This window comes from Sander vitreus, chromosome 20, assembly GCF_031162955.1.
Source record: "Sander vitreus isolate 19-12246 chromosome 20, sanVit1, whole genome shotgun sequence".
In the NCBI taxonomy this organism is placed as follows: Eukaryota; Metazoa; Chordata; class Actinopteri; order Perciformes; family Percidae; genus Sander; species Sander vitreus.
The window spans coordinates 6,447,062-6,473,781 of NC_135874.1; the positions used below are offsets into that span (position 1 = coordinate 6,447,062).

At 42.5% G+C, this 26,720-nt stretch overlaps 1 protein-coding gene across 15 annotated transcripts in view; it reads right to left on the reverse strand.

Moving 5' to 3' along the window:
- Window positions 1–26,720, reverse strand: part of slc8a3 (solute carrier family 8 member 3) — a 132,919-nt gene that overhangs the window by 30,811 nt on the left and 75,388 nt on the right. For 5 of the 15 annotated variants that reach the window (XM_078278216.1, XM_078278217.1, XM_078278218.1 and 2 more), the window contains exon 2: window positions 16,917–17,023. In XM_078278216.1, coding sequence (XP_078134342.1) covers window positions 16,917–17,023 — 107 coding nt within the window. Of the gene's footprint in view, window positions 1–917; window positions 933–2,619; window positions 2,650–8,330; window positions 8,353–16,873; window positions 17,024–26,720 lie in introns of all 15 variants that reach the window. The other 10 variants (XM_078278223.1, XM_078278221.1, XM_078278230.1 and 7 more) reach the window with 7 other exon arrangements.

Sequence of the window (26,720 nt, forward strand, 5' to 3'; positions counted from 1 at the left end):
CTGCATTCAAATAAGCAACCAACACAAGAGTAAGCAGCAACTTAAAGCTTCATTCATATGTAATTCCAAATTGTGGCTCATAATCATTTAATTAAAGGACAGCTCATGTTAATTCATATCTGAAGTCAAATCTGACACCAATTTCAACTAAGATAATGATCAAAAGACAAGCACACATACACACACACACACACACACACACACACACACACACACACACCAACAATTTTACGTCTGCAGCCGCCTGTATTTGTTTTAAACTTAATTTTATGGTATGTGCTTGAATGGGAATGTGTGACTGAATTTGGATGTCTGCCCAAGATACTGATCAAGTGTGTTGTCTAGTGTTTGCTTAGGTATATTGTTTTATCTGTTGTTCTCCATGCTAATGGCAGCTCAGCCAATGCAGCCCCTTAATTTAGCTTAGCACAAAGATGGGGGGGGGGGGGAGTCACCAGCAGAGACTCCAGGAAGTGACTGCTCCTGGCCAAGACATAGTCCTGCACATACATACATAACCCCCTGTAAAAACACAACATTTGTCCTTTGTACACTTTGGTTTTCTTAACGATTACAGTAACAAGATATAATGTGTTAAGGAACTTTAGAGGGGCTGGTAGGAGGATTTTGCAAGGTTGTTTTTCCCCCTGTTTCCAGTGTTTATGCTAAGCTAATCTAAGCTAAGATAAGCTAAGCAGCTGCTGGCTGTAGCTCCATATTTAACAGCAACATATGAGAGGTATTGATCCTTAATACCTTACCAACTTAAAAGGGATATTTCACCGCTGGAAAGCTGAATATATCTTTAAATTGGGTCACTTATGAAGTATATGTAGAATGGTCGGCATCTAACAGTCACAAACTCCTCCAGCAGTCCGTGTTAAAAAAGCCCACCTCCACTAGCTAGCTAGTCTTACCCGGTGACAGAGCCGCTACTGAGGCTGTGCTGGTCTCCGTAGCAGGCGAAGCCTGGCACAGGTGGCTGGCTATCGTTAGCTTCTACCTAGCTCCAACTCCTACCCTCGTCCCGCTTTCCGCACACCGCTGAGGATGTCCCCTTACCGGCTAGCAATGTATCCCGGTGGTACATGTGTGCGGTAGTTTGTATGCACATAATTGTTGTTCTAAAATTTCCTTCGGGATGAACACGTCTGTTTCTGCTGAGAAGCTAAGCGATGATTCAAGATGGCTGACAGTCGTTTTTACCTCGGCAATTTTCGTAAAAGACGCCCAACCCCCTATGGGCTATGCGGAAGTACTGGCTGTAGTCCTTTGCCTCTGGAAAAATGTATACCAATGACGTAAAACGACGATTTTTGCGTCATCGGTATACATTTTTCCAGACCCACAATACAGAGATCTTCCCTCTCAGGGGGACATGAGGGAGGGAAGCACGGTCATTCAAAAATACTACCGTGTTTCTACTGATACAAAGCTTAATGCTAAATCGGTGAAGTATCCCTTTAACTTTCAGCAACAAAGTGAAGAAGTATACTTCCTAAAAAACAACATCCCCCCTTTAAAAAAAAGATTCTAACTAGTATGGGCATTTATAGAGAAAACAGACAGCGATTGTTGGCTGTGGCTTTATATTTACTGTAGAGATATAAGAGTGGTATCAATCTTATCATCTAGCTCGTGGTAAAAAAATGATTGAGTGCATTTCCCAAAATGTCAAACTATTGCTCTAAGTATTCAAATACCTCCTTTCACCGGCTGTAATCTGATGCACATCTAAGTGGTCCATAGCAAACATGATGCCATGAAGAAGAACTTTATATGTATGTCACATGAGGGGACCATTTATTTGGATAGTTTCAGTTGCTGCATAAATATTGCTCTCCAGAAGTCTTCAAAGTCAATCCACTGTCCATCCACCATCCTTTTTTCTGCTCCTCCTAAACTGAGTTTTGGTTACAAAACAGAGCGAGGTCTAAGGGTCACGTTCCTGAATCGCCTGCCAACAGGTGGCGAGGTTGCGGCTCCTGCGGGGAGCGACAGCTGTTCACCATTGCTCACTCACCAAGTTTCACCGCTTCTGCCGTCAGTTGCCGAAACAAAGGACAAAGCTCGGCGAGCTTCTGGAAAACTGATGGTACTAGAGATTGCTAAAACGGCAGGTATTAGCAGATTAGTGGCTCCAGTGTGTCATTAGCTAAGGTAATAATGAATTGCTTTGTGGGAGGTTCCATTGCATAATGGTGCATATCATGGCATAAGCCCTCATTAAACGGGGCCCATACTGAATAAAATGTAATTGAGACCCACATAAAATGTGCCATTTGATCCGCAAATTACATTTAATCCACAGATCTTTAAATGATCACTTCCTTCTTGCACTTCCTATCTGTCCTTGTGAAAGTGGCTCGGTCTCTGCAAATGTCTGTTCACATGGTAGAAATAATCACTCTACATACCTTTCCCAGGGGACGCAGGGTAACAGATGTCCTTACATGCTGGTATTGATGTGGGAGGTTCCAATGTACAATCAAGCAAATGGTAGTGTAATCCACCCCCCACACACACTTATACAGTACAGTGCAACGGATGCTACGGTAGAGGTCTCGCTTTTTGTCAGAATCAGAACAGAAAACAGAAAAAAGGAAAGCTACAGCAGGCTGGATTTTCTTCCAAACCACCTGTCCTGTCCTCCAGACAAAGTGAAACTGACTGAGGTCAAAATGATGCTGAACAAACTAATGCAGTGTCTGTTGTGTTGTGCTGCTTCGGGCTTTTCTCATGAACCGTTCATACATATAGCTACAAAAATGAATGCACCGAAATCCATGTATTGCTGTACGAACCACATTGCCTGCTGCTGTTTAAGAGCGCTGTGGTCATAAAACACAGGGCTTTCAGGCTGGGGAGTGGAGTTTGAGTCCTGGGGAAAACACAAGACTTTCACCCAGGAAACACGTGTTTGTGTCATGGGAGTACTACGTCTACTTAAGGGAACTGGTGTTTTAATCCAAAACAAAATCATTTTTTCTAATCTTAACTAGTCGTTTTGGTGCCTAAACTTAACTGTCGTTGTCGCATCATAGTCACTTTTATCAGCTAAACTCAACTTCAACTTAACTGTCAAGACCAGCCAGCGGTTTTAATTACACATGATGATGAAGTTTTTGTACGATATCATACGAACTTGTTCATGAAAATGGGTTGGCTGCTTTGCTGCCACATTTCTGCACTGTGAATGTTTTAAGATGATTCAATTTATAAGCAGTATTTTACCTATACACGTGAGTAAACTGAATCATTCCAACTAGAAAATAATAAAGCCAATCTGGAATCTGCTCCCTATGATGTCATAAGGGGAAAGGTTACCTCCCCTTTCTCTGCTTTGCCCGCCCAGAGAATTTGGCCCACCCATGAGAGAGAGACATCATGACTTGAAAACAAGCGAAGCATGGCAGTTGGTCAAGGCCACACCCCCACCCTCCACCTTGCCCCCCCTCTCCTCCTCAATAGCATTTAAAGCTACAGACACAGAAATGGGCACATCCTAAGTAAAGCTCATTGTGGGACTGGCTCTAGTGGCTGTAATTCTGCACCAAGGCTGAATTTCGGGAAAGAGACTTCAGATACAGTATTAGGGGACCACTAAGGTCTATATAATAGAGACTTTAGATACAGTATTAGGGGACCACTAAGTCCTATATAAAAGAGACTTCAGATACAGTATTAGGGGGACCACTAAGGTCTATATAAAAGAGACTACTAAGCCATAAAGATAGAAACAGTATTAGGGGGACCACTAAGACCTATATAAAAGAGACTTCAGATACAGTATTAGATAGACCCTACTATAGACTCTAGTATATAAAAAGAGACTTCAGATACAGTATTAGGGGACCATAAAAGGCTTCAGAGTATAGGGACCACTAAGGCCTATATAAAAGAGACTTCAGATACAGTATTAGGGGACCACTGAGGACTATATAAAAGAGACTTCAGATACAGTATTAGGGGACCACTGAGGACTATATAAAGAGACTAGATCCAAAAAGCAGCATGTCATAGGACCTTTAAGTCAAGTCTCAAACAACGCATGCGAACAGCTGGCTATGTTTCTTTAGAAACTTAATTAGATCATTTGATTGAACTCTCAGTTGTACATTCATTCAACTCATCACGTCAAGTCAATTCATGTTTATAAATTCTGAAGTGGTTTGAAACTAGAAATTGTAGGTTGAAATTAGTAAAACATATATTTAAGGTAATGACAAATGATTAGTTGATTCCACTAAATTCCTTCATGATGTTTTACAGTGTCTACGTCTGTATACTTCACATACAGTACACTCTAGCTCCCTCTTGGATTAATGTTAGATTGCAAAAACCATCAGCAGCTTCACTATGTCCTACTGGCACATCCACTGGGAGATCCCCAGTGCCATCTGTAATGGCTGCTGGGGCTGGCGATAAGGAAAGGCAGTCTTTATCTCAGCCCAATTAGGCAGCTAATTGATTCAATACCAGTTATTTAGAGTTCCTCCAGGCTCGGGATTGAGCACTTCAGCCCCGTAGATTATAATCTGGATGGAAAGAACCTTAGTGAGTTAAAAGATGACATAAGGGATAAATCTGGCTAGACATTTTAAATTCACTGATAGTCACAAAAGTTTGGTTGCCTCTTCACAAACCTATAGGGGTTGGCAATACGGTGATACTGTTCAGCTGAGGTAGCCATCATTTTCACACGTCTAACTAATGGTTATTTCCTAAATCAATCGATTCATTGTTAAGTCTATAAATTGTCTGAAAATAGTGAAAAATGTCCTTCACAACTTAGACACATTGGATAAGTTGCAACCTGAAAATATATTTGGAGTTTTTGCTTAAAAAATGACTCAAGCAATTAATTGATTATCAAAAAACAGTTGCCGATTATTTTTTCTGGCGGTTAATTTAATAAAATAATCCACAAATCGTTGCAGCTCTGTTATATTAGACCAATTTTGCAAACCAATCAGCAATATTATAGCAATATTGGATCATTCTTGTATCACTGTGATGATGTTCCTTAATTTTTCACACAAATTGTGGCCGGGTTGGATCAGTGGGTAAAGCAGGCGGACATATACTGAGAGGTTTATGCCTTGACCTGTGATGATTTCCTGCATGTCTTCCCCCTCTCTCTCTCCTTTCTCACCTAGCTGTCCTATCGAATAAAGGTGGAAAAGCCCAAAAAATAATCTTAAAAAAAAAAAATACACAGCTTTGCATTTCATTTTTTTAACAGATTATCGCACATTTTAGGTATTGAGATGAAGTATTTAAGTTTTATTTGCAACCACAGGAGTAGTACTACAGCGGTTGGATAGGGCCTTTCGTTTCCCATGGTGCTAATCCTACACCGCCTCTAGCTCTCCATTTCACTGTTCTCAGGAAGCAAATAACACTTTCCCTTAACACGGAGACAACGCTGAAAGGAAGAGATTCATTTGAGGTCAAATTCGGGTTGGCTGCTAACAAAAGGATGATAAGCTTGACTTTTAAAGCAACACAAAGGGCAGGTTCATGAAACTCACCGAGTCATAGAGATTTATGCAGCCCGTGAACCCGGCAAAAGGGAATGTAATGAGCTCTAAGTTCAGGCGTGGTATGCTCCTGGTTCTATCACGGTGGAGAAGGCAGACATTATTCATAAGCTGATGAGTCGGAAGAGGAGGTTGTGTGGAGGCTCACATTAAACCTCAAGTGGTTACTTCAGGTTGCATGTGGTTGTGATTGTAAAGCAAAGCTCAGAGGCATGCTTCTTTAAAATGTAATCAATATTTGATGCTGCGATACTGTGGTGTTACATGTAAAGCACTCCTCCTCTACACACACTTAGTCCTGCTCATGCAACATACTATAAACAAGAAGAGAGGCTGCATAAAATGACATCTAGATACTGCCATACCATTAGAAAGCTGGTGTAATTTCATCTCGACAGCAGCAGCAGGATGTCAGAGCCTGTGATGGAAGACCGTCTAAATTCATCCTCAAATGCAGCAGTTCCCTAACATTTTGACTTGTTGCATCTGTTTATGAGCTGTGAGAAATATGTTTTCCATTTGAATCATTTTTATGGGGCTGAATAGCTGCTAACACCACTACTTCTGCTCCTACTGCACTAGACCTACAACTACTGCTGCTTTAGATAGATAGATAGATTAGAATAGTCCTTATTGTCATTGTACATGTACAACAAAATTGGATGCAGTCCCATCAGTGCAAAACATCAGCAAAAGTGCAAATGGTGAATGAAAAAATGTAGAAGAGCCTCTAAAAATCACTATAAAAATATATAAAAGAGAGTTTTAAAAAAAAAAGAAAGTAAAGACACAAAAACACAGACATACCACACATGCAAGACATTCCCTGCACGATTCATGCTTAAAACTCAAGTAGCGTTGAGTGCAGTTATGGCTTTTGGATAGAAACTGTTTCCGTGTTTTAATTGTCCTGAAACATCTGCCCGAGTTAGTTAGTAAGTTAGTTTGTTTGCCAGAGGGCATTAGTTCAAACAGAGAGTGTCTGGGGTGAGATGGATCTTTTAGTATGCTCTGGGCTTTTTTGAGGCAACGGGAACTGTAAAGATCATCCAGGAAAGGGAAGGGGAGAGGGCAGCCAATGATCTTCTGGGCGGTGGTGATGACCCTCTGGAGCACTTTCCTCTCTACTGCTGTGCAGCCGAAAAACCACACACAGATACAATAAGTCAGTATGCTCTCTATGGAGCAGCAGTAGAAAGAAACTAGCAGTTTTTGATAGCTTCTAGATAGATAGAGCAACATTTAATTCAGTGCCGGTGTTGTGACGAAGTCTGCTCCCCCATCGAATAGTGGTTCCCTCCTGTTAAAATGTGTAGCGCCCCCCTTGGTTCAGGTTTAGGTAGGGGGCAACAGATGTCAACGGGGAAACAGAGTTAGATTACACCATTGTTAGTACAAGTTTTACTACTACTGCTGCTACTTATAAATGCTAAAACTTGTTTTTTGCTGCTACCTATGAGTCTGGAAACTGTTAACTTAAATACATTGAGGCCGCAGTATTTTAAAATTTCAGGTTTGCAGTTATCTCTCTGACTGAATGAAGGGCAATCTACCTTAGTGTAGTCTATAGCAACGAAGTTTCATTTCCGGGATTGCTGGATTTCCCTCATTTCGGCCAGATGTCCGTCACCTTCCGCTATCTTTGTGTTGGCGTTCTAAACTCCGGTGGATTTCTGAGGACTATGGTTAACTGCTCCTCAGATCTCTGCAGGGTAAATCCAGACAGCTAGCTAGACTATCTATAGACTATAGACTAGCTAGTTTTCTGTTGCACGACTAAAACTACTTTTGAACATACACGTTCCACCAAAACAAGTTCCTTCCCGAGGCTGTTTTGCAGAGGCACCGTTGCTCCGTCCGGCACCCAAGACGATTGTGATTGGTTTAAAGAAATGGCAATAAACCAGAGCACGTTTTTCTCCCATCCCAGAATGCTGTGTGGACTAGCCAGACCCTCCTCAGCAGCGCTGTGGAGGAAGGTCTGGCAATGCCAGACTAACTTTACTGCAAAGTAATCTTGGTCTACTCTCATTTGCAATGCCCCAAACCCAGCCATATACCTATTTTTATTCTTATTCTACATGAGAATGTTACACTCACACAAATTGGTCCAAACAAACTTCATCTGTCCTGGAGTTCAGAGTTGCTTTGGTTTAGAATCCCTCCACGGTATGACTCACGGCTCATTTGGAGGTAATGTATGTGTGTGTGTGTGTGTGTGTGTGTGTGTGTGTGTGAGTGTGTTAGATGCAGAGGACTGGGAGAAGGACCAAGCCAAGCTCAAATAGCAGCATGTGAAGTGCCCTTAGATGCCACAAGAGCTCACTCTGAGCGAGGAAGCTGACGGGTGGCACATTTGCACACGCTAGGCATGATTTGAATAGAAAGTGGCAGGATGGGAGATGGATTACCGCGGGGGGGGAGGGGCATTATTCCAACAGCCACGCACGCATGCACAAACACACTGACACATGCAGATACACGCACATGATAATATAATACATCTAGAGTACTCACTTTAGTGTCCTCATTCAGTTTTATGCGCACATGGAAGAAACACACGCACAAGCCCACACAACGATGTTAACACACCGCCGTACATGAATGATGGCGCTGCCAACCACTGCTTTGGAACACACTTTTTGCAGTGTCATTTGAAGGTCCTACACTTCCGAGCTTACCCAACACCCCCCCCCCCCCCCCTACTTTTAGACACTTCAGAGCAGCTCGCTCTGCCCTCTTTCCCCTTTTTCTCAATCTGTCTATTCTTAACGTTTCTTTCAGCACAATGTGAATGTGTACTTCAGACCTCGCCATGACAATTTTCTGCCTCAGGAGGAAGACTCTCATCATTTATTTACTGCATCTTATTCTACTTAATATCACTTACTCATAACAAACTAGAAAAATGAGTCCCTGGTAATTTAGCACAAGTCCTTTTCCAAGCCTTATTGCCAAACATTCACTACGTTCAGCTTTTCAAATGTGAAGATTTGCTGTTTGTCCTGATTTACTATTATACTATATATCCATCCATCCATTCATCCATTATCTGTAAGCGCTTATCCTTTACAGGGTTGTGGAGGGCAGGAGCCAATCCCAGCTGACATTCACGCTCACAATCACCTACGGGCATTTTAGAGTCAACAATTAAAATAACCTGCATGTCTTTGGACTGTGGGACGAAGCCAGAGAACCACGGGAGAAAACCCACTCTAGCTTACATGCAAACTTATACTATATATACAGTATATATATATTATACTATTTTACAGTGAATTCTTTTGTTGTTTTTTTACTTTTGTTGAGACCATATAAGCAATGTGATGACTTCGCCTTGAGTTTTGGGAACTTGTGATGGTAATTTCTCACTTCTCATTTTATCAATTGAAAAATGACTGTAATGCTACGATAATGACACTACTACACTGTAGAGCACACTGCCCATGCAGCTGTAGAATAACTTAATATTGATTGATTTCTATGTGTGGCCAGTTGGCTTTTGCCTAACAGAGAGGTCAGAGGTCACAGATACAGAGTGTCAGGATGTAGGCCTAGTTTGGAATTCGGCCAAAGCCCAGTCACACTTTGTTTGTTTCCCTTGGTCCACACTATCTATAATGGCAAAGATTACATTGTTTGAGTTCAAACTGCCTAGCAACAAGAACAGGTAGCGTGTTTGAGTTTTGGTGACCCCTCAATGGGATTTTGGTGACAAAAAGTTTGAGCGCAAATCAAACTTTATAGCTAAAGATGATGAGAACAGGCATGTAACTATCTAATGACTATTTCAGCATTATGAATCAATCAGACTTGGTTTTGCATACAATACCCCCCCCCCCTCCCAGATTTAGAACATTAGTGTGTACATGGTATATCCAAAAATGTGTACTATTACGAAAAAAGTGTTTGCCATTTGATGCAAATGCTTCATTTTGAGATGTGTTTATGGCATTTTGAATGCAGTGTTTCATTTTGAAGGAGATGTGAGGCATTTAGCATTTTGTGTGTGCAGTTTTGGGAATTGTGTGTAGAGTTTTGAAAAAAGGAGACATGTTGAAAACATGTGTTAGCAGTTGGTAAAAGCTGTAAGACATTGCTACATATTAGGACCACTGCAGGCTGTCTTCTTATTGCTATACTGAATAATATGCATAAATAAAATTTACAAAAAAGAACATAGCGACCTTTACGCTCAAAACCGCGACCAACGTTCACTGGTTTTGATGAGGTTGCATATCAGCCACCGCTAGGGGCACTAATTTGCTGCTGAAGTGTCACATTAAAACCCTAAAGTAGGGGTGTCAATAACTAATTTTCACTACACTGGAAAAAGAGAATAACATCAAGGGCCAGTGCTTTGCTTGCTGCTTTGATTGACTACGTTTACATGCACATAATATTCCGGTTTTTACCCTTATTCCGAAAAAGACGATATTCCAACTAAGCTGTTTACATGGCTAATGAAAGTGAATATTTCACTAATAGGGCGATGGAAGTGTTGGAGCGTGCGAACACAGCGTCCCTCTTTCATTCCCTCAACCAGCTTCTTGAAAAGGTCGGCAAAAGCCTGTTGATATCCAAGTCTTTGATAATGTTTAAAAGTAGCTGTTTCTCCTTCTTATCGGGTCTGCAGCCTTGCAAACTGTTGGCTGGTTGGTCTGTGTACAGCAACCATAGCAACGCACAGAGCTGACCGTAAGCCGTAAACAGGTAAGAGGCCGTAAATGGCGGTAAAAACCCAGATTGAGACGCATATTCCGAATGCGCTGTATACATGTCCAAAGAATGCCTCTAAAACCCGAATAATACCAGAATATCCCACGTCTTAATTGGAAAATGCTATATTCGGAATATCAAACCGGAATATGCAGTTTACATGACCTGTATCAAATTCGGAATACTGTCATATTCGGAATAATAGTGGAATATTGGTGTGCATGTAAACATACTCAATGTCAGGGAATTGCAGTTTAAAATCCACTTCCCCGTGTTTTTGGTTTGACTTGCAACTAGGTGGGCTAAAATCTATTGTGAACCGATCTAAATCTGCAAGGGGCCGTATTTGGCCCACGGGCCTTGAGTTTGACATGTGTGTTAGAGGATAGGGAACAAAACCGCCCATATCATCGTAGGTTTTGGAGGATTGTTGGATTGTTTTTCCATAATCGAGCAGCCCTATCTTAGGCCCAGAGTCGCCAAAATAAAGTCCTGTAATGCCATGAACAGACTTGGAAGTGACTCTCATTCTGACTCTGCAGTGTTGTGCAGCAGCAGCAGCAGCAGCAGCAGCAGCAGCGGAGTAGTAGTAGTTGAGTGGTTGCCTGGCCAGCTCACCAGAGGTGCTAATGGTATTGACCACTTCAGTATAAGTTAGAGAAGGGCATTGCTGGAGCTGGCAGTAAACAACTCCAGACTGACAGGTCAGGGGGACTGTCGGTGTGATTGCTTTCATTACTCACACATTGTCCAAAGTCAGACCTGCCAGCTTAGGACTGGCTCCCATCTGCCAGGTTCTACTTAAGCATCCTATTGTATGTTAGTTAGTTAGTTTCATTTTATTTTCGTGTCATGCCAATCATTTGGCCCATCCCACATGGGATTACAAGACACCACTATTTAACAGACATCTTCCGGTCTCGCATATACAATTCATGTGGAGAAATACATAAATAACAGAAAACAAAAATGAAAAAAACAGTACATACAATTATCTACAGATCCTCTTGGTAAAGAGCTTTTTTACTCTTCTCCCAGGCTTTCTCAAGATAACTGGCTAATTTATATGCGTCACATGTGAACAGCCCACTCAGTCTTTGAACATCATCCATATTTACAAAATCAATATCTGTTTTTATCTTACCAAACAAAGCATCAGGCTGTTCACAATGAAAAGGACAGCAGGAAACAAAATGGAACTCATCTGGAAAAGCTGCAATGAGTGATGCAACTGCTTGTAATACATAAAAAACATCAGAGCGTTCAAATGAGATCTGAGAAGTATTTTTGTGCTTCTATTTTGGTCACCTTTAATGGAGAAATAATAAGTAAAAAACAAGAGTTTATTTTTGTTGCAAAGTACTGTTGATGGAAAGGCTGCGTAGGAAAATGGAGCAAGGTTGTTGAATGTGAAAAAAAAAATAAAAGCCAGACAAAACAAAGACTCTCATAGAATATTCATCAATTCTGCTCCTCCGCTCCGGCTTTAATAAGGAGAAAAACAAACCCAATCAGCCCCACATCAGCGGTTATGAACAACAATATAATCGCCACATTATATATGAAAAGTGAGAAATTATCACATCATTCACATCACTGCGAACCAGCAGCACCTACTGTGGCAACAGGAGAATATATGTAACCCCTCTGCTAAACGCTGGCTTGAGTTTTCTCTAATTTCAAATCAAAGCAATTTCATCAGCACGAGCAGTCGAGCACATTCATAAAAGATGATCCTGCATGGGAAATAATACGGAAAAAGCTTTTTCATTACCTCCTCATCATATAAAGATCAAACATTTATTACCCTTGATCAAACATTCATTAGCTCCTGCATTGAAAAAAACAGTAAGTAGACATATCTTGTATTAATCATTGTCAACCATGGCTGCACTTTCATTAGCGGAGCACAGTTCTGTTGTCATCTTTATAGTATCGGAATGAGTAACATTTTAATCGGTTTGTGCGATAAATATACACAAATATGTCAACAAAGAAGCAGGTAAAAAAGGTGTATCGCCGTGTAACGCTCCAGGATGACAGAGTAAAGTAAAACAATGTTAACTGGATATAGTTTGAAATCCAGTGTTTAATATGCATCTCTTTGTCTACATGCAGGAAGACACACACACACACACACACACACACACACACACAAACACACACGCGCACACACACACACACACACACATTGCGTTTCACCATCTTTGTGGGGACCCATCATTGACATAATGCATTCCCTAGCCCCTTACCCTAACCTTAACCATCATAACTAAATGCCTAACCTTAACCCTTACCCTCATCCTAACCATAACCTAATTCTAACCCTAATCCTAAAACCAAGTCTTAACCCTCAAACAGCCCTTTAAAGTTGTGGGGTCCAGCACTTTGGCCCCACAAAGCTGTCTGGACCCCACAAGTATACTGTAAAGTATACTTATATACGTATAACAAAGCAGCTGTTTTGATCTCTTCAGACCAAACCTGGCCATTGGCATGTGTCATCCTTAGCTCCAGCTGTCGCTACCTATCTTCACCTCTCCCCCCCCCGTCTGAGCAGATACCTCTCTCTTCCTCCAATTCCTCTACACCTATTCTGTCTGTAACAATCCTGAGTCGTGTCTGGTGCACTGGACTCAGCAATCCCGCTGCAGAGACCTCGATGGCTGCGAGAAATGATGAATGGCGCGTGTGTTTGCACTGTATGGTTCTCTTTTTGTCAGCACCTGCAGACTTGATGTGAGCATCATGTTTACCTTTTTGATTGGACTAAAATGTATATTTACTTATGAAGATTTTCAGGGTTACTGGGGAGAGACTGCAGGCCTAATCAACCAGTAACCACTGTATATATGTTCTCACAAAAGCAGGAAAATCTCCTCTTCTAAGAATTCAGAACACATTAAGTCTGTGCAACTTTTGCTTGACAGCAGCCCCTGCAGCCACAAGTGGCAATTATATGAAACAATGTGTTTACCTCATCATCTTCTGAAATGTTTATCTGTGACTAGTCTGGATAAACGACAGTACATTTCCAGGATAATTGCCTCACATCTGGCACCATCGGATGTTTGCCGGATGTCCCTTACCTTCCGCTCTCCGTTCTCAAACTCAACTCGTTTCGGCAAACAACAAACATCAAGTTAGCAAGCTACACTCAGAAAATGGCAAGTTTTGAAGAAAATTTGGATTGTGCATTAAGACAGGGCTGGTTGGTTGGTTCTTTCTGTGAATGATTGTAAAGATTTATAAAGAATATGTTTACGGCATTTCCTCTTTAACTGGGATATTTTGGGACCGATTGGTTGGATTGCTGTGGACGAAGTACACCTGGCGATACACTGGTAAGAGCAAATGAGAAAAGAGCAAAGAGCAAAAGACAGTTAACTTGATTTAATATTGTATGTGGCGTTTTCTTTTGCTGGGTGCAAATGTTCCACCGAAACATGTTTCTTCCCGAGACTATTTTGCTGAGCCACCGTCGCTGCGTCCAGAGTTAAGCGCCGTCCAAGACAATTGTGATTGGTTTAAAGAAATGCAAACAACCCAGAGTGTTTGTTTCTCCTATCCCATAATGTATGTGTTGAGGAGCCAGACCTTAGTCCACAGCGCTGTGGAGATAGATCTGGCAATGTGAGGCTAATATGAAACAAGATTTGTGCAATGTGTTTACTTCATCTTCTTCTGAAATGTTTATCTGTGACATACTAAGACACAGTGGAGCAATAGCACAAGTAGGGAGTAGAGTCAAAAAGTCAGCAAAATAACTCAGTAATTCCAATTACACAGCAGTATCTATCTAATCGAATCATCTAATCAACTTATACAAGTGAGTGGAATACGTTTTACATGTCAGACAGCGTGTGTGTGTGTGTGTGTGTGTGTGTGTGTGTGTGTGTGTGTGTGTTTATCAGCGTTTTTGTGTGTTTGTGCGTAAAACCTACGCCAACACAGAAAGGGAATAAAAAAGAAAAGACACCCAGACATTGATGACAGGTGTGACCGCTGTAGTTCTACTTCAGCCGACATGGCTCATATGTTTTGGACTTGTTTGCAAAACTTCAAATGAAGCGTTTGACACGAATGTGAGGCTGAATGCAGAAATGGCCATTTTTGGTGTATTAGTAAGTGAGGTTTTAATGACCACTACTAAGAGAAACACGTTTGCTTTTACCTCCCTGTTGGCTCGTAGAAGGATAGTATTAAAGTGGAAATCTCCTAAACCACCGTATGCGTCAGTCTTAACGACCTGATGCTTTTCCTGAAATTAGAAAAAATTAAGTATTTCTCTAAAGGATCAACTGATACATTCTATAAGATATGGGATCCATTGTTGTTGTACTTTGAGAGGCTTAACACTCTCCCCCCAGATAATATAAGGCCCTAACAGCTCTGCCCAATACACACAGTTGCATTGTCTGATGCCTGATGTGAGCTTTACACGAAGTGGGAACTGCTCCCTCTGTCAACCTCATCCTCATTTTTCTCTCGTTTTTGTTTTGTTGGTAATGGCAGTATGTGGGTAGTGTGGGTGGGATGAGATCGATTTTCAAACAAGAAAAAAGAAATCAAGACACTGTAACCAAATGATTAGATCTGTATTGTTTTACCTTTCTTGAATAAAAACATGAATTAAAAAAAGAAAAGAAAAGACAGACAGCATGACAGAGAGCATGTGTGTATATGTGTGTGTGTGTGTGTGTGTGTGTGTGTGTGTGTGTGTGTGTTTATCGTTTGTGTGTGTGTGTTTGTGTGTAAAACCTGCGCCGACACAGAAAGGGAATAAAAAAATAAATTAAAAAAAGAAGAATCATAATAAAGGCAGCGGAGGAGTGTTTGGAGTGATGTAGCCGTCACTCATAAAGCCGTGCATTGTAACTGCTCCTCATCATGACTCTTACTCGGAGAACACAGGGAGCCGGCTGGCACCACTCAGACAGCGTTGCCAGACCCAATAATGTAAACATAACGAGCTGTAGGGTTTGGAGGCAACAGCAAAGTGTGAGATTCTGCACCCTTTCGCACCAGCTTGTGAGCCTCTGCCGTCCCCTGGCCTTGAGCATGATTAGATAACACTGCGTTAGATAACGGTGTGTGTGAATCTCAAGAAAATGCCTGTTGGCTTCTTTCAGCAGACATTAACGACGACAAGCTGGAAACTAGAAAACAAACAAAACTCTTGATGAAAACTTACTCTGATTTGAATTCTTCCACGTCCTACTTTTATTTCTATATTCACCTTGCTGCTGCTGCTGCTGAAAAAAAGAGAGCCTAAAGCCAAGCTTGGTGTGCAGAGGAATATAATCTTGCAGTGAGTAACATGGCCACTGCTAAAGAATACATGACCTCGATATGAGCTGCACACAAGATACCGTCACAACAAACAATGGCTTGTTTGGAAAGTAAGACTTTCTTAGAAACTATTGAATTCAAACAGTCCTGCGAGTTATACAGTCTCATAGCGAAAAATAAATCAATAATCTCATTTCAGCAACAGCAGTTTGCTTGTTTTTCACCCAAGCAGGCACATACTTAAAAATAGCTTAAAAAGAGTCTGCATTGAGGTAAAACGTGTCTTTTACATTAATAACTTTCCCCGTGGAGATGGTAAATGATAGGCTTACGAGCTGGAAAAGCCAAACTCTAGCCGGGCCAATCACATCGTATATAGAGTCGGTGGGCGGGCTTAACATAATGACGGCAGAGTTGTGACGCTTCCGCGTGAATTCCCTGCTACTTGAAAACAAAGAAGATGGCTGCTGCTGCTGTGGAACAGCGGTCTTTCGAATCGGCTTTGGAAGACTCGGAGTTCAGCTTTTCTTTGAAAAAAAAAAAAAAAAGAACGGCACTGAAGTCATTCTTAAAAAAGGAAGATGTGTTCGGAGTTTTGCCGACCGGATATGGCAAAAGTTTAATCTAACTAGCTCCGATACCTTCTTCGTTGCTCTGGTTGGTTGTAGTGCTATCCTATTGCGTGCAGTGGTCATTTGAAAGACAACCGTTTATCCCGCCCCTCAGATTGAGCCCTGCCAATGGTGAGTTCCCAGAACCAACATCTTGATGTGGGTCTGGCTTGTCAGTCTAGGTACCGTTACCAGTACAGTGACTTCGATACCGGTTCCTGAATGATACTTTTTTTTTTCGATACCAATTTTATAAAATCCATTTGAACAAAAAAATAAATAACAACATTATACATTACGGCACAAATCTTTTTATTTATTTTCCAGCTCCTACTACGTGAGCCCTGTCTTTGTGTGTTATGTAGAGTTTTCGTTTCGTCATGTGTCTCTACGACGGGTAACGTTAGACAGCCAATCAGCAGCATTATTAGATCTTGGTAGAAGCATGCTGCATGCTTATTGGCTCACTGACGCTGATGAGATTTACTCCTTAGGTGTTTAAATTTGGTATTGAATGACGAGGCATTATTCTAACTCGATACTAAGGAGGAAATTCGGTCGGTGCCTAAAAAGTACCGAGGTTTGGTACCCAGCCCCATACAGCGGAGTGAAAGTTCAGGTAAAGGAAGTGGACAAAGAGGCCTGGGGAGAGACGGAGGCCACTAACAGTGAGAGAAAAGACACTGACAACGTGTGAGAGCGAGAGACAGAGAAAGTGATAAGAGAGGAAGAAATAGATTCAGTACTGCACCTTTCTGTAGACTCATGTCTACCATGCGAGGCTCGGCCAGCTCCAGGAAGAAGTTCTTGTTTTTCTCATACTCCTCGTCGTCAATAATTTTCACGTGAACAAGTTTGCTGCAAGAGGGTGAAGAACAGGGGAGGAGAACAGGAAGGGGTGTGACAGGAAAAAGACAGAGAATGAAGAGAGAGAGAGAGAGAGAGACGGGGGAGAAGAAGAGAAAGGTTAATTTGCGATGGAGGGACACAGGAAGTAAGAGGGATTAATAATCAGCATGGAGAAAAAAAAGGTTAGGGGGTGAAAGGTCAGCTTGCTGTGGACCGGTCCTGTCTGTCACCGGCCCGACTCAACACACACACCACTGCCACGGGTGTCATGACAACCACATTCATCACGCCGTCTCATACAAGTGGAACTGAGGACAGAAAAAAAACACTCCACAGCAGAGAGGATATAAGAACACAACCAAGTGAAAACAGAAGCGTGTAATCAGTCGGGTTGTAGAATGTGTAAATGGACGGATTTCACAAGGGCAAAAAGGTGAGCGAATGCTAAATGAAAGAAACTGTCGCTATCTAAATCGATTTTTATGGCTCGATGTTTCAGTCAGAACACTTTCAATGAGACGGCTGGCTGGACACTGCGAGGACTCTCTCCCTCCGCCTCTCCAGGCACACACCAGGCAGATAAAGAAGAAGCAGCAGCTTATTGCTGAGTGTATTGCTCGGGTTTGAGGGAGAACACCCCTTTAATGAAGTCAAATGTCTGGATGGATGAGGCTCTCGCTCTCTCTCTGGAAGAGAGCTGCGTGTGACATCATCTCACAAAAACAGCTCAATATGGCACCTCAGCCCCCCGGTGGCGTTCTCGCCACTGATTGCCCTAATTGATCTTTTTAAAGAGTTATTGACGAGGGCAGGCAGTTAAGTGGTCAGTAGGCACCCAGTTGTCTCGGCGCCTTGCCACATCACAGTTGGAACTCCTCGAGGAATAGCGTTGTTGAATTCAATTGGACTCGTGCAAACAACGGGGTCAGCCCTATGTTCCCACAGCCCTATGTTCCCACAGCCCAGTGTTCCCACAGCCCTTTGTTCCCACAGCTCTATGTTCCCACAACCCAATGGTCCCACAGCCCTATGTTCCCACAGCCCTATGTTCCCACAGCCCAATGGTCCCACAGCCCAGTGGTCCCACAGCCCTATGTTCCCACAGCCCAATGGTCCCACAGCCCTATGTTCCCACAGCCCAGTGGTCCCACAGCCCTATGTTCCCACAGCCCAATGGTCCCACAGCTCTATGTTCCCACAGCCCAGTGGTCCCACAGCCCTATGTTCCCACAGCCCTATGTTCCCACAGCCCAATGGTCCCACAGCCCTATGTTCCCACAGCCCAGTGGTCCCACAGCCCAATGGTCCCACAGCCCTATGTTCCCACAGCCCTATGTTCCCACAGCCCTATGTTCCCACAGCCCTATGTTCCCATAGCCCTATGTTCCCACAGCCCAATGGTCCCACAGCCCTATGTTCCCACAGCCCTATGTTCCCACAGCCCAATGGTCCCACAGACTCTCCTGATGAACTGAACCTTCTTTGCGCTAAGAATTAAGACTTAAAAGACTTCGCTGACTGAGGCTTTATTTCAGATCTCACCCTATGTATTAGAATTTCCACTACATATCTCCACACGGACTGTATGTGTTTTGTGTTTTCCTTCTCAGTGGCCTTGGCAGGATAAGGCAGCACTGTCTTATCATACAGCTGTTGCGTCTCCCGTCTTCCATGGAGACACAGAGGTGAAATATTCCTCTGCCTGGAAAGGTTGTGAGGTTATGCTGGACACTGGCCTGAATTGTCTCATCTTACGTAGCATGAGTTAATAAGCTGGAAATTCCACCACGATGCTCTGCTAAGCCTCAGAAACCATTCCCTGCAAGTAGCAGGCGAGTCAACAGCAGTCGACAGCGACGCATCTAGCCCTGAAATAGGGATGACATACTTTATTATGTGTCTGACATCTCATGGGAAGACGCTTTCCCTCTTCATCCGAGCAAAAATGCAATTTTTACGCATGTTATTTAAAGCAGAGTATTTGGAAAGCGGGAGTTCAGCTAATAAGATAAGGGGAACTGCAGCATTCATTATGGATAGCTGCTCGTGTATCGAGTCAAAAAGCAGCTCGTTTCCCTGACACCCCACTGATGTACTTCCAGCATCGTTACATATAGCGTGGCTTGTGTCAGTCACAGCAGTGACACACACACACACACACACACACACACACACACACACACACAAGCATTCAAAAGCACAAATTGTCTGTCATACACCCACGCAAACACATATATTTATACACCCTCACACTGCACACACCATGTATATAAAACTATTAATCCGAGCACCTCTAGAGGAATTCAAATGTATTTCTATTGCTTCTGCAAATGCACGGCTAAATCCCCTTTCTCTGGCCGGTGTGTATGTAGTTCCGGATGTGAATCCTGCTCGCCGATCTAAGATCTATCTAAGATCCTGTTAGCACACTACCGACGCCAGAACAATCCATCTCTCTTTCTTTCTCTTCATATCCCACAGGCAGGGCTTTCCTCAGATTGCTGGACGAGATGTCTGCAGTGCTGCCGCCTGGAAAAGTGCAGTGTTTTTCTCCCAGAAGTCAGAAGAGGAAGCACTGGAGTCTAATGGACAAGTGGGATCTGGCAAACACACACTGCTCTCTCACCTGACATCCATGTAGGCACGGAGAAACTGCAAATGTAGCCTCACATGATTACTGCACCACCATGTACACGTGCAAAAACACAGCCATGCACTTAACAACATGGTCGATTAACCTGCTAGGTGTCCCCAAGGAAAAAAATTAGCGGCTGAGCCTTTATTAACCCTTTTGTTCCTTCCCCTCTCTGTGCAATGTGTGCTACTTTTAAATGCTAGACTGATACCGGTGGATGGTTTTGCTGTGTGGTAATTTGTTTAAACATGGTCATTTAGGAATTAGCAATACAACTGATGGTATTAAAAAGACCCTACTCTGCTTTTTGGGGATTTGCCCTGTCTTTTAGTGTGTTGTATAGTTTTTTTGTTTATGTAATAGAGTCAAGTACAAAAATACCCCATTTCTACGGTGGCCGTGAAGTGCAAATCACGACAGCAAATAGAAAAACGCAACAGCAAATCATAAAACACAACAGCAAATAGGAAAACACAACGGCAAATATGAAAACACGACAGCAAATAGAAAAACACGAAGGCAAATCATAAAACACAACGGCAAATAGGAAAACATGACAGCAAATATGAAAACACGACAGCAAATATGAAAACACCAGAGTGTATTGAGACAGAGACAAGAACAAGACTTTGAGGGGTTAAGACCGAGCCAAGACCAAGACCAAGGCAGGGCCAGACCGAGTCAAGACCAAGACCAGACCAGTGCCAGACAGCCACAGCTACTTTTTCTGTCTCCGAGATTCACTTTCTCGGTGATAAGGGGGCGGGGAGAGGGGGTTAACAGTAACACATTTCAAATTAGAATTGAGTCAAGTTATTGGTTGCATTTGATGCAGGACGTTTTACATCCAATCACAGTAATGATGTTGACACATACAATTAGACAATGCAGAGGTAATTTAGTAATATCCCAGCAGTTGTGGTCTTGACCGGTCTTGAAATAAAATCCAGAGTCCTCCAAATCTGAGACCGAGTAAAATTGCGGTTGATTCCGAGACCTTAAAAAGATCTGCAGTGTCTTGAGACCGATCTTAAGACCAAGACCGATCACGAGTACTACAACACTGCCGTACACACAACATAAACATATTATAACCTTACGTTAATATGGCGAACATGTTAGCAAGCAGTTGTTTCTTTACACATGCAGCAGATACAGAGTAACATTCACTCTCTTTTTTTTTAGCTCTGTTTATGGTCTCCACTAACTCCTGAGGGAAATATCTGTCTCTTTAGCTGCTAACTGCTCCACTATGTTCACCTAGCTAGTTGCTAACTTTGTCGGTTTGCTGTTTGTTGCTAGGCAGGGAACGAACGTAGGGTTTATCAAAGCTTTTTGCTAAAAGCAGCTGCCTCCTGCAAATGCAAACGATCCTGATGAGAGTAAGAGAGTGAACCAAAACAGTAAAGTTGTGAGCCGTAAAAACCAAAACAATGAGCTGAAAGATGCTAAAAAGCTACGTAGAGCTGAGGAGAACTGCAGTCTGTTGATAATTATAATAATCTGTAGGTTTGTCACTACAAGTGGTCCCTTTCACATTACACATCATCATTTTGCCCATTGTTAATACGGAAATATTGATTCGAGCAACAAGGCCCCAAGATTGAGTTATAAAGCAGCACCTACCTTAGAGCCTTTATCATGTCAACCGATATTGTGCTTTACTGCCAATAAACTTAATTAAATTAGCACCAACCAGTTGACACACAGAGCTTTTGAGCCCCTGGAGTTCTGGGACACTGAGGCAGCTGCCTGCTTTGCCTGGTTGTTAATCTAGCATTACACTAACTTAATAAAGTAACAATATCTTATAGAAAAAACACTTTTGACACAATTAAAGTCCAATTTGATCTGAATCTGTGCCACAGTTTGGTTGTGTGGCCCTAATCTGACATGGGACTTATGGAAGTCAATAAAAAACAATCACGTAATAATCAACAGGCATGTTATGTTAGCATCATGGAGACATTTGAGCAGCTGCACAGTGGAACAACATATTGCACATTTGTGTGATATTTCTCTGGAGCTTGACAACATAAATTAACCTGTCACATAGATTTTATACCCAGAGTGAGCTACAGGACCTGTAATTAGTCCTCATGATATACAGCAAGCTAAGAGAGCTGCTGTGGAAAGTATTTCTGTCATTTCAACAGATTGCAGTCATAGATTGTTTCTATTTGACACTGCAATACTTGATTTTCTGTACTTTTGAGGAAATGTGTGTTAAGAATGAAAATACTGAAAACTAGACATACTGGGAAACACTTTACCTCAATAATTCATCCATCTATCCCAAACTTTGGCATCAGCCGCTGTGGAAGCTGCAAAAAGCCACTCTGAACGAAGCAGGTGTGTGTGTGTGTGTGTGTGTGTGTGTGTGTGTGTGTGTGTGTTTTGTGTGTGTGGAGTGATATGGATACAATCAAACACCTGCTGTGCACACAGACACAAATCACAGTGCAGTGTTTACAGGGACTGTCCTGCTGCCGGTGTAGTGGATGGGGGAGTTATATGGTCTCACGGTGGTGTGTTGACAGAAAAGACACAGAGGGTGTGACAGGACACGGTGGACGGCATGTTCATTTACACGCACACATGCACGCACACACACGCACGCACGCACACACACACACACACACACACACACACACACACACACACACACACACACACACACAGAGTATACTGTATGTGTGCATGCTTTACACTGTCTTGGTATGTTCTTTTTTTTTACCTTTGTGTCTGAGCTGCTGTGATATTGTTTCTATCAGAGAGACACTTTCAGGGGCCGTGCAGAACACATGACGACTCTGGGGTAAAGACCAGATCATGGAACTGTGGATGAACTACAAACAGTGTTCTCTAATCTGTTGTTTTACATAAATTGGTATCACTTTCAAGAAAGGGGAGAAAACGCCACATACAATTTTAAATGAAGTTAACTGTTCACACAGTACAGTAACGTGAGCTATTTAAATTAGCTGGATACCTGGTTGGTTAAACCTAATTTGCTCTTACCAGTGTATCACCGTGTGTACTTTGTCCACAGCAATCCCATCAATCGGTCTCAAAACATCCCAGTTAGAGAGGAAATGCTGTTTACAGCTATTCTTTATTCTATATTAAGCGGGGGGTCTGAGGGTCCTCTTGAGGAAATTTTTGACTGCCAAAAATTCCTTTATGCAGTCAGTACAGTGAAGTGAAAGGGATGTCAATCTTCTCACCAGTGTTCTCATTTGTAAAATTGAAGTACACGTGTCAAACGTAGCGTGACAATGATTTATTGATGCTAACATGCTAGACACAGCACCCTTAAGTTGAATATTAGTGTGGGAAGTGCCAGTGGGTAATGACAGGCGATTAGAGGGTTCACACCTCCGCTGCACTGGGCTGCCTGCAGCCAGCGGCCTCTGCCTTCCCCAAGTCCAGAGCAGATGGAGGAGGGGAGAGAAGAGATGAAAACTGTGAAGGGAGTGAGACATGAAAGTGGAGGTGGTGCAGGGAGCCAGAGAGATGGAGAGGCAGATGCTGAGTGTTTAGTTTCTCCTGCTCCTCTGCGGCCAAAAACCACACTGCGGCTGAAATTTGCTTTAGCTGCCCGCCTCCTCTCCATTTTCCAATGCCTCTTCTTCGACAGCAGATTTACTGTTTCGGTCTCCTCTCTGGCTCTCATTGCCCAAACACTGAATAATACTGCGTAACCCCTAGAAGTGTCAAACCACTGAGGTGGAGTACCACATCAGAGGGAGTGATATGTGATATGTGTGATATCCAATCTCCACTTCTCTGTCGGTGCAGACTCACCCTCAAATCGCTCAGCTTCTACTCTGCAAAGCCTTTCCTCTTGGTGAAAATTTCCACTGTTTGGTGAAGATTTTCACAAAAACTAGGAAGACTTATGTACTCCAGGCTAGAGAAGGAGCAGCAGCTAAAGGTGCTGCAATTAAACACAACCTTTTTCTCTCTCCGTGGTCCTCTGTATAAAACACCTGCTGCCACCGACCCCGGCCCTGGGCTTTCTATTTTGAACTAAACACAACCTTCAGAGGGAACTGAAGCATGGTTTCTTTTTTTTCTTTTTTTTTTTTCTTTTCAACTATCTTTTTTTATTGAGAACAAGGTACAGAAATGTTCCAAAAGGATTTGGATTTTTCACAGAACACATAAACAAATAAACAAATACAACCCCCACCCCACCCCTCCCCCCTCCCTACAACATCCAGTGCATCCCAATCTAAGGAGATTAAGTAAGTAGATAAATAGATAAAGGTTATATTAATAGGTGAAGGTATCATTCAACAGGTATGAAGAATTAAACAAAAAGAAAAGAGGTCTTTTGACCCTCTAAGTGTGTATTTGATCTTTTCAAGACTTAAATGGCGCATAAGGTCACTCATCCATAAGGAGGTGCTGGGTGGTATGGGGGATTTCCAGTGCAACAATATCCTTCGGCGGGCAAGTAGAGTTGTAAATGCTATAATGTCCTTATGCTTATTGATAATCCGTTGGTCAGCTGGCACTATACCGAAGATGGCAGAGTAGGCGTTAGGTTGCAAATTTAAGGATAGTGCCTGTGAAAGTATTCTGAAGACCTCTGACCAGTAATCCGAGAGGGAAGAACATGACCAGAACATGTGCGTTAATGTTGCCGGGGCGACATGACATCTGCTACAATTCTCATCCGCCCCAGGATACATTCTGGCCAGCCCAGACTTGGAGAGGTGGGTACGGTGCAAGACTTTAAACTGAATTACACCTAACCTAGAACATGAAGAAGTTCCATTAACTCTCTCCAGAGCATCAGTCCAGGATTCCTCAGGTATTACATCCCCAAGCTCCTCCTCCCATTTCCCTTTAATTCTATTGAGAGAGGTGTCTCCGAGAAATGATATGTTGGAATGAAGCATGGTTTCTTAAACAGCACACATTAGTTTCACTTCACTGTGGGCTTGATGGCGGCAGGATTACAAGTTCCCAAAAAGTATTAGTAGAAAACATCATCTGCATCTTGCTAGAAGTAAACCGAACAGAGGCCAAGGAAGGAATTATAGACATCAAAACAATAGTGAGAATCGTCACAAAAAAAATAATAAATAATAATAATAACGCTTTCAAAGCACTATTTCAGCCTAGTCAGATCATGGCAATGCCTTCACTTAAAGTCAAGCCAATAAAGACAGGAAGGAGAACAAGGGGAAAAAAGGCCCCAGTGCCTCGTGGGAAATCAGTGCCTTAATTAAGCAGGTCTGGTTTCTGTCACCAAGCGCAGGGATTATGGGCCTCGCTCATTATAGTCCTGATTATTGCTTTTCCCCAGCAATCACAGAAAAAAAGCCAGTAAACACATTTGTCAATGATGTCTTGCCAATCTGATGACAAACTCACATCAGATTTAATATTCCATACCCACAAGGCCTGTACAGTATACCCCCTCCCCCCCCCCCCCCATCCTCATCTCCTTTCTCTCCACGTCTACTTTATTTCTTGCCATCACAGCGAGGCAAACAAATCAAAGAATACCTGACCAACTGACAAAGAGCTCAAACTTTTTATAAACAAGGAAGGAAAACCCCCTCCCATGCTGAAGTCAGGCATCAATAATACATAAACCCAAAACAAAACACAAAATGAGTCACGCAATCACACAAAACTCTCCATTCAGCCACTTGCAAATTTGCTAGCCAAGCTTGAGCCAGATGCAATAGCTGTGATTGCAAGTTGTTTAAGGCAAAAGCAGGAGAGTTAGTGCAGCGGTGGTGCCAGATGCTGTTTGAATAATACATGTCTGCCAAAGTGAGTCCCAGTTTGGACACTCAACCCAGAAAGAGAAAATAAGAGATATATATTATGCACTTCATTCATTGTTGACGAACATTTGTTCTTTGGTCGGTAATGTACGCGTGGGTCCGGTGTAGATGGCATGCTTCAAAACAACCTATTGTCACTCAAAAAATTGTCCAAAATCTAAAACTTAAAGTTGGATATGTCAATATGTTTATTTTAAATAACAAAACTAAATCAACGAAATAATAATCTGCCTTTCCACGTTACCACCATACCACTGCAACGTTCAAAAAGCGGTGACCTTGCTGTGCGCAACACAGCTGTAGCAATTAGTCCACATTTAAATAAATGACAACAACAAACACAACCCACAGTGCCACACAATGGGTTCCAATCAAATGGCTCCAACATTCATAAATGTACCAATACACAAGCCCTGATGTAAAGATCACTTATGTTCAATCCCAGTGCCTTGTGCCCAATAAGAAGTCTTTCATCCAGAGGACCCAAATTCAAATTCAATTCACCCCTGATTTGGCAAGCATCCTCCCTGCTGAAGTGTCCTAAGGCAGCTCATGAAGGGTGCAAACACATTGGAAGCAATTTTATATTATATATAATTTCAGATTTTTTTTTTTTAAGAGAGAGAGCGAGAGAGAGAGAGAGAGAGAGAGAGAGAGAGAGAGAGAGAGAGAGAGAGAGAGAGAGAGAGAGAGAGAGAGAGAGAGAGAGAGAGAGAGAGAGAGAGAGAGAGAGAGAGAGAGAGAGAGAGAGAGAGAGAGAGAGAGAGACAGAGAGAGAGAGAGAGAAAGAGAGAGAGAGACAGAGAGAGAGAGACAGAGAGAGAGAGAGAGAGAGAGAGAGAGAGAGAGAGAGAGAGAGAGAGAGAGACAGAGAGAGACAGAGAGAGACAGAGAGAGACAGAGAGAGAGAGAGAGAGAGAGAGAGAGACAGAGAGAGAGAGAGACAGAGAGAGAGAGAGAGAGAGAGAGAGAGAGACAGAGAGAGAGAGAGAGAGACAGAGAGACAGAGAGAGAGAGAGAAAGAGAGAGAGACAGAGAGAGAGAGAGAGAGAGAGAGAGAGAGAGAGAGAGAGAGAGAGAGAGAGAGAGAGAGAGAGAGAGAGAGAGACAGAGAGAGAGAGAGAGAGAGAGAGCGAGAGACAGAGAGAGAGAGAGAGAGAGAGAGAGAGAGAGAGAGAGAGAGAGAGAGAGAGATTGATTTGTGTGCTGTTTATGTGCCTGGAGTTTGAAGAAATTAATCAATTCACAATCGCTCTTGTTT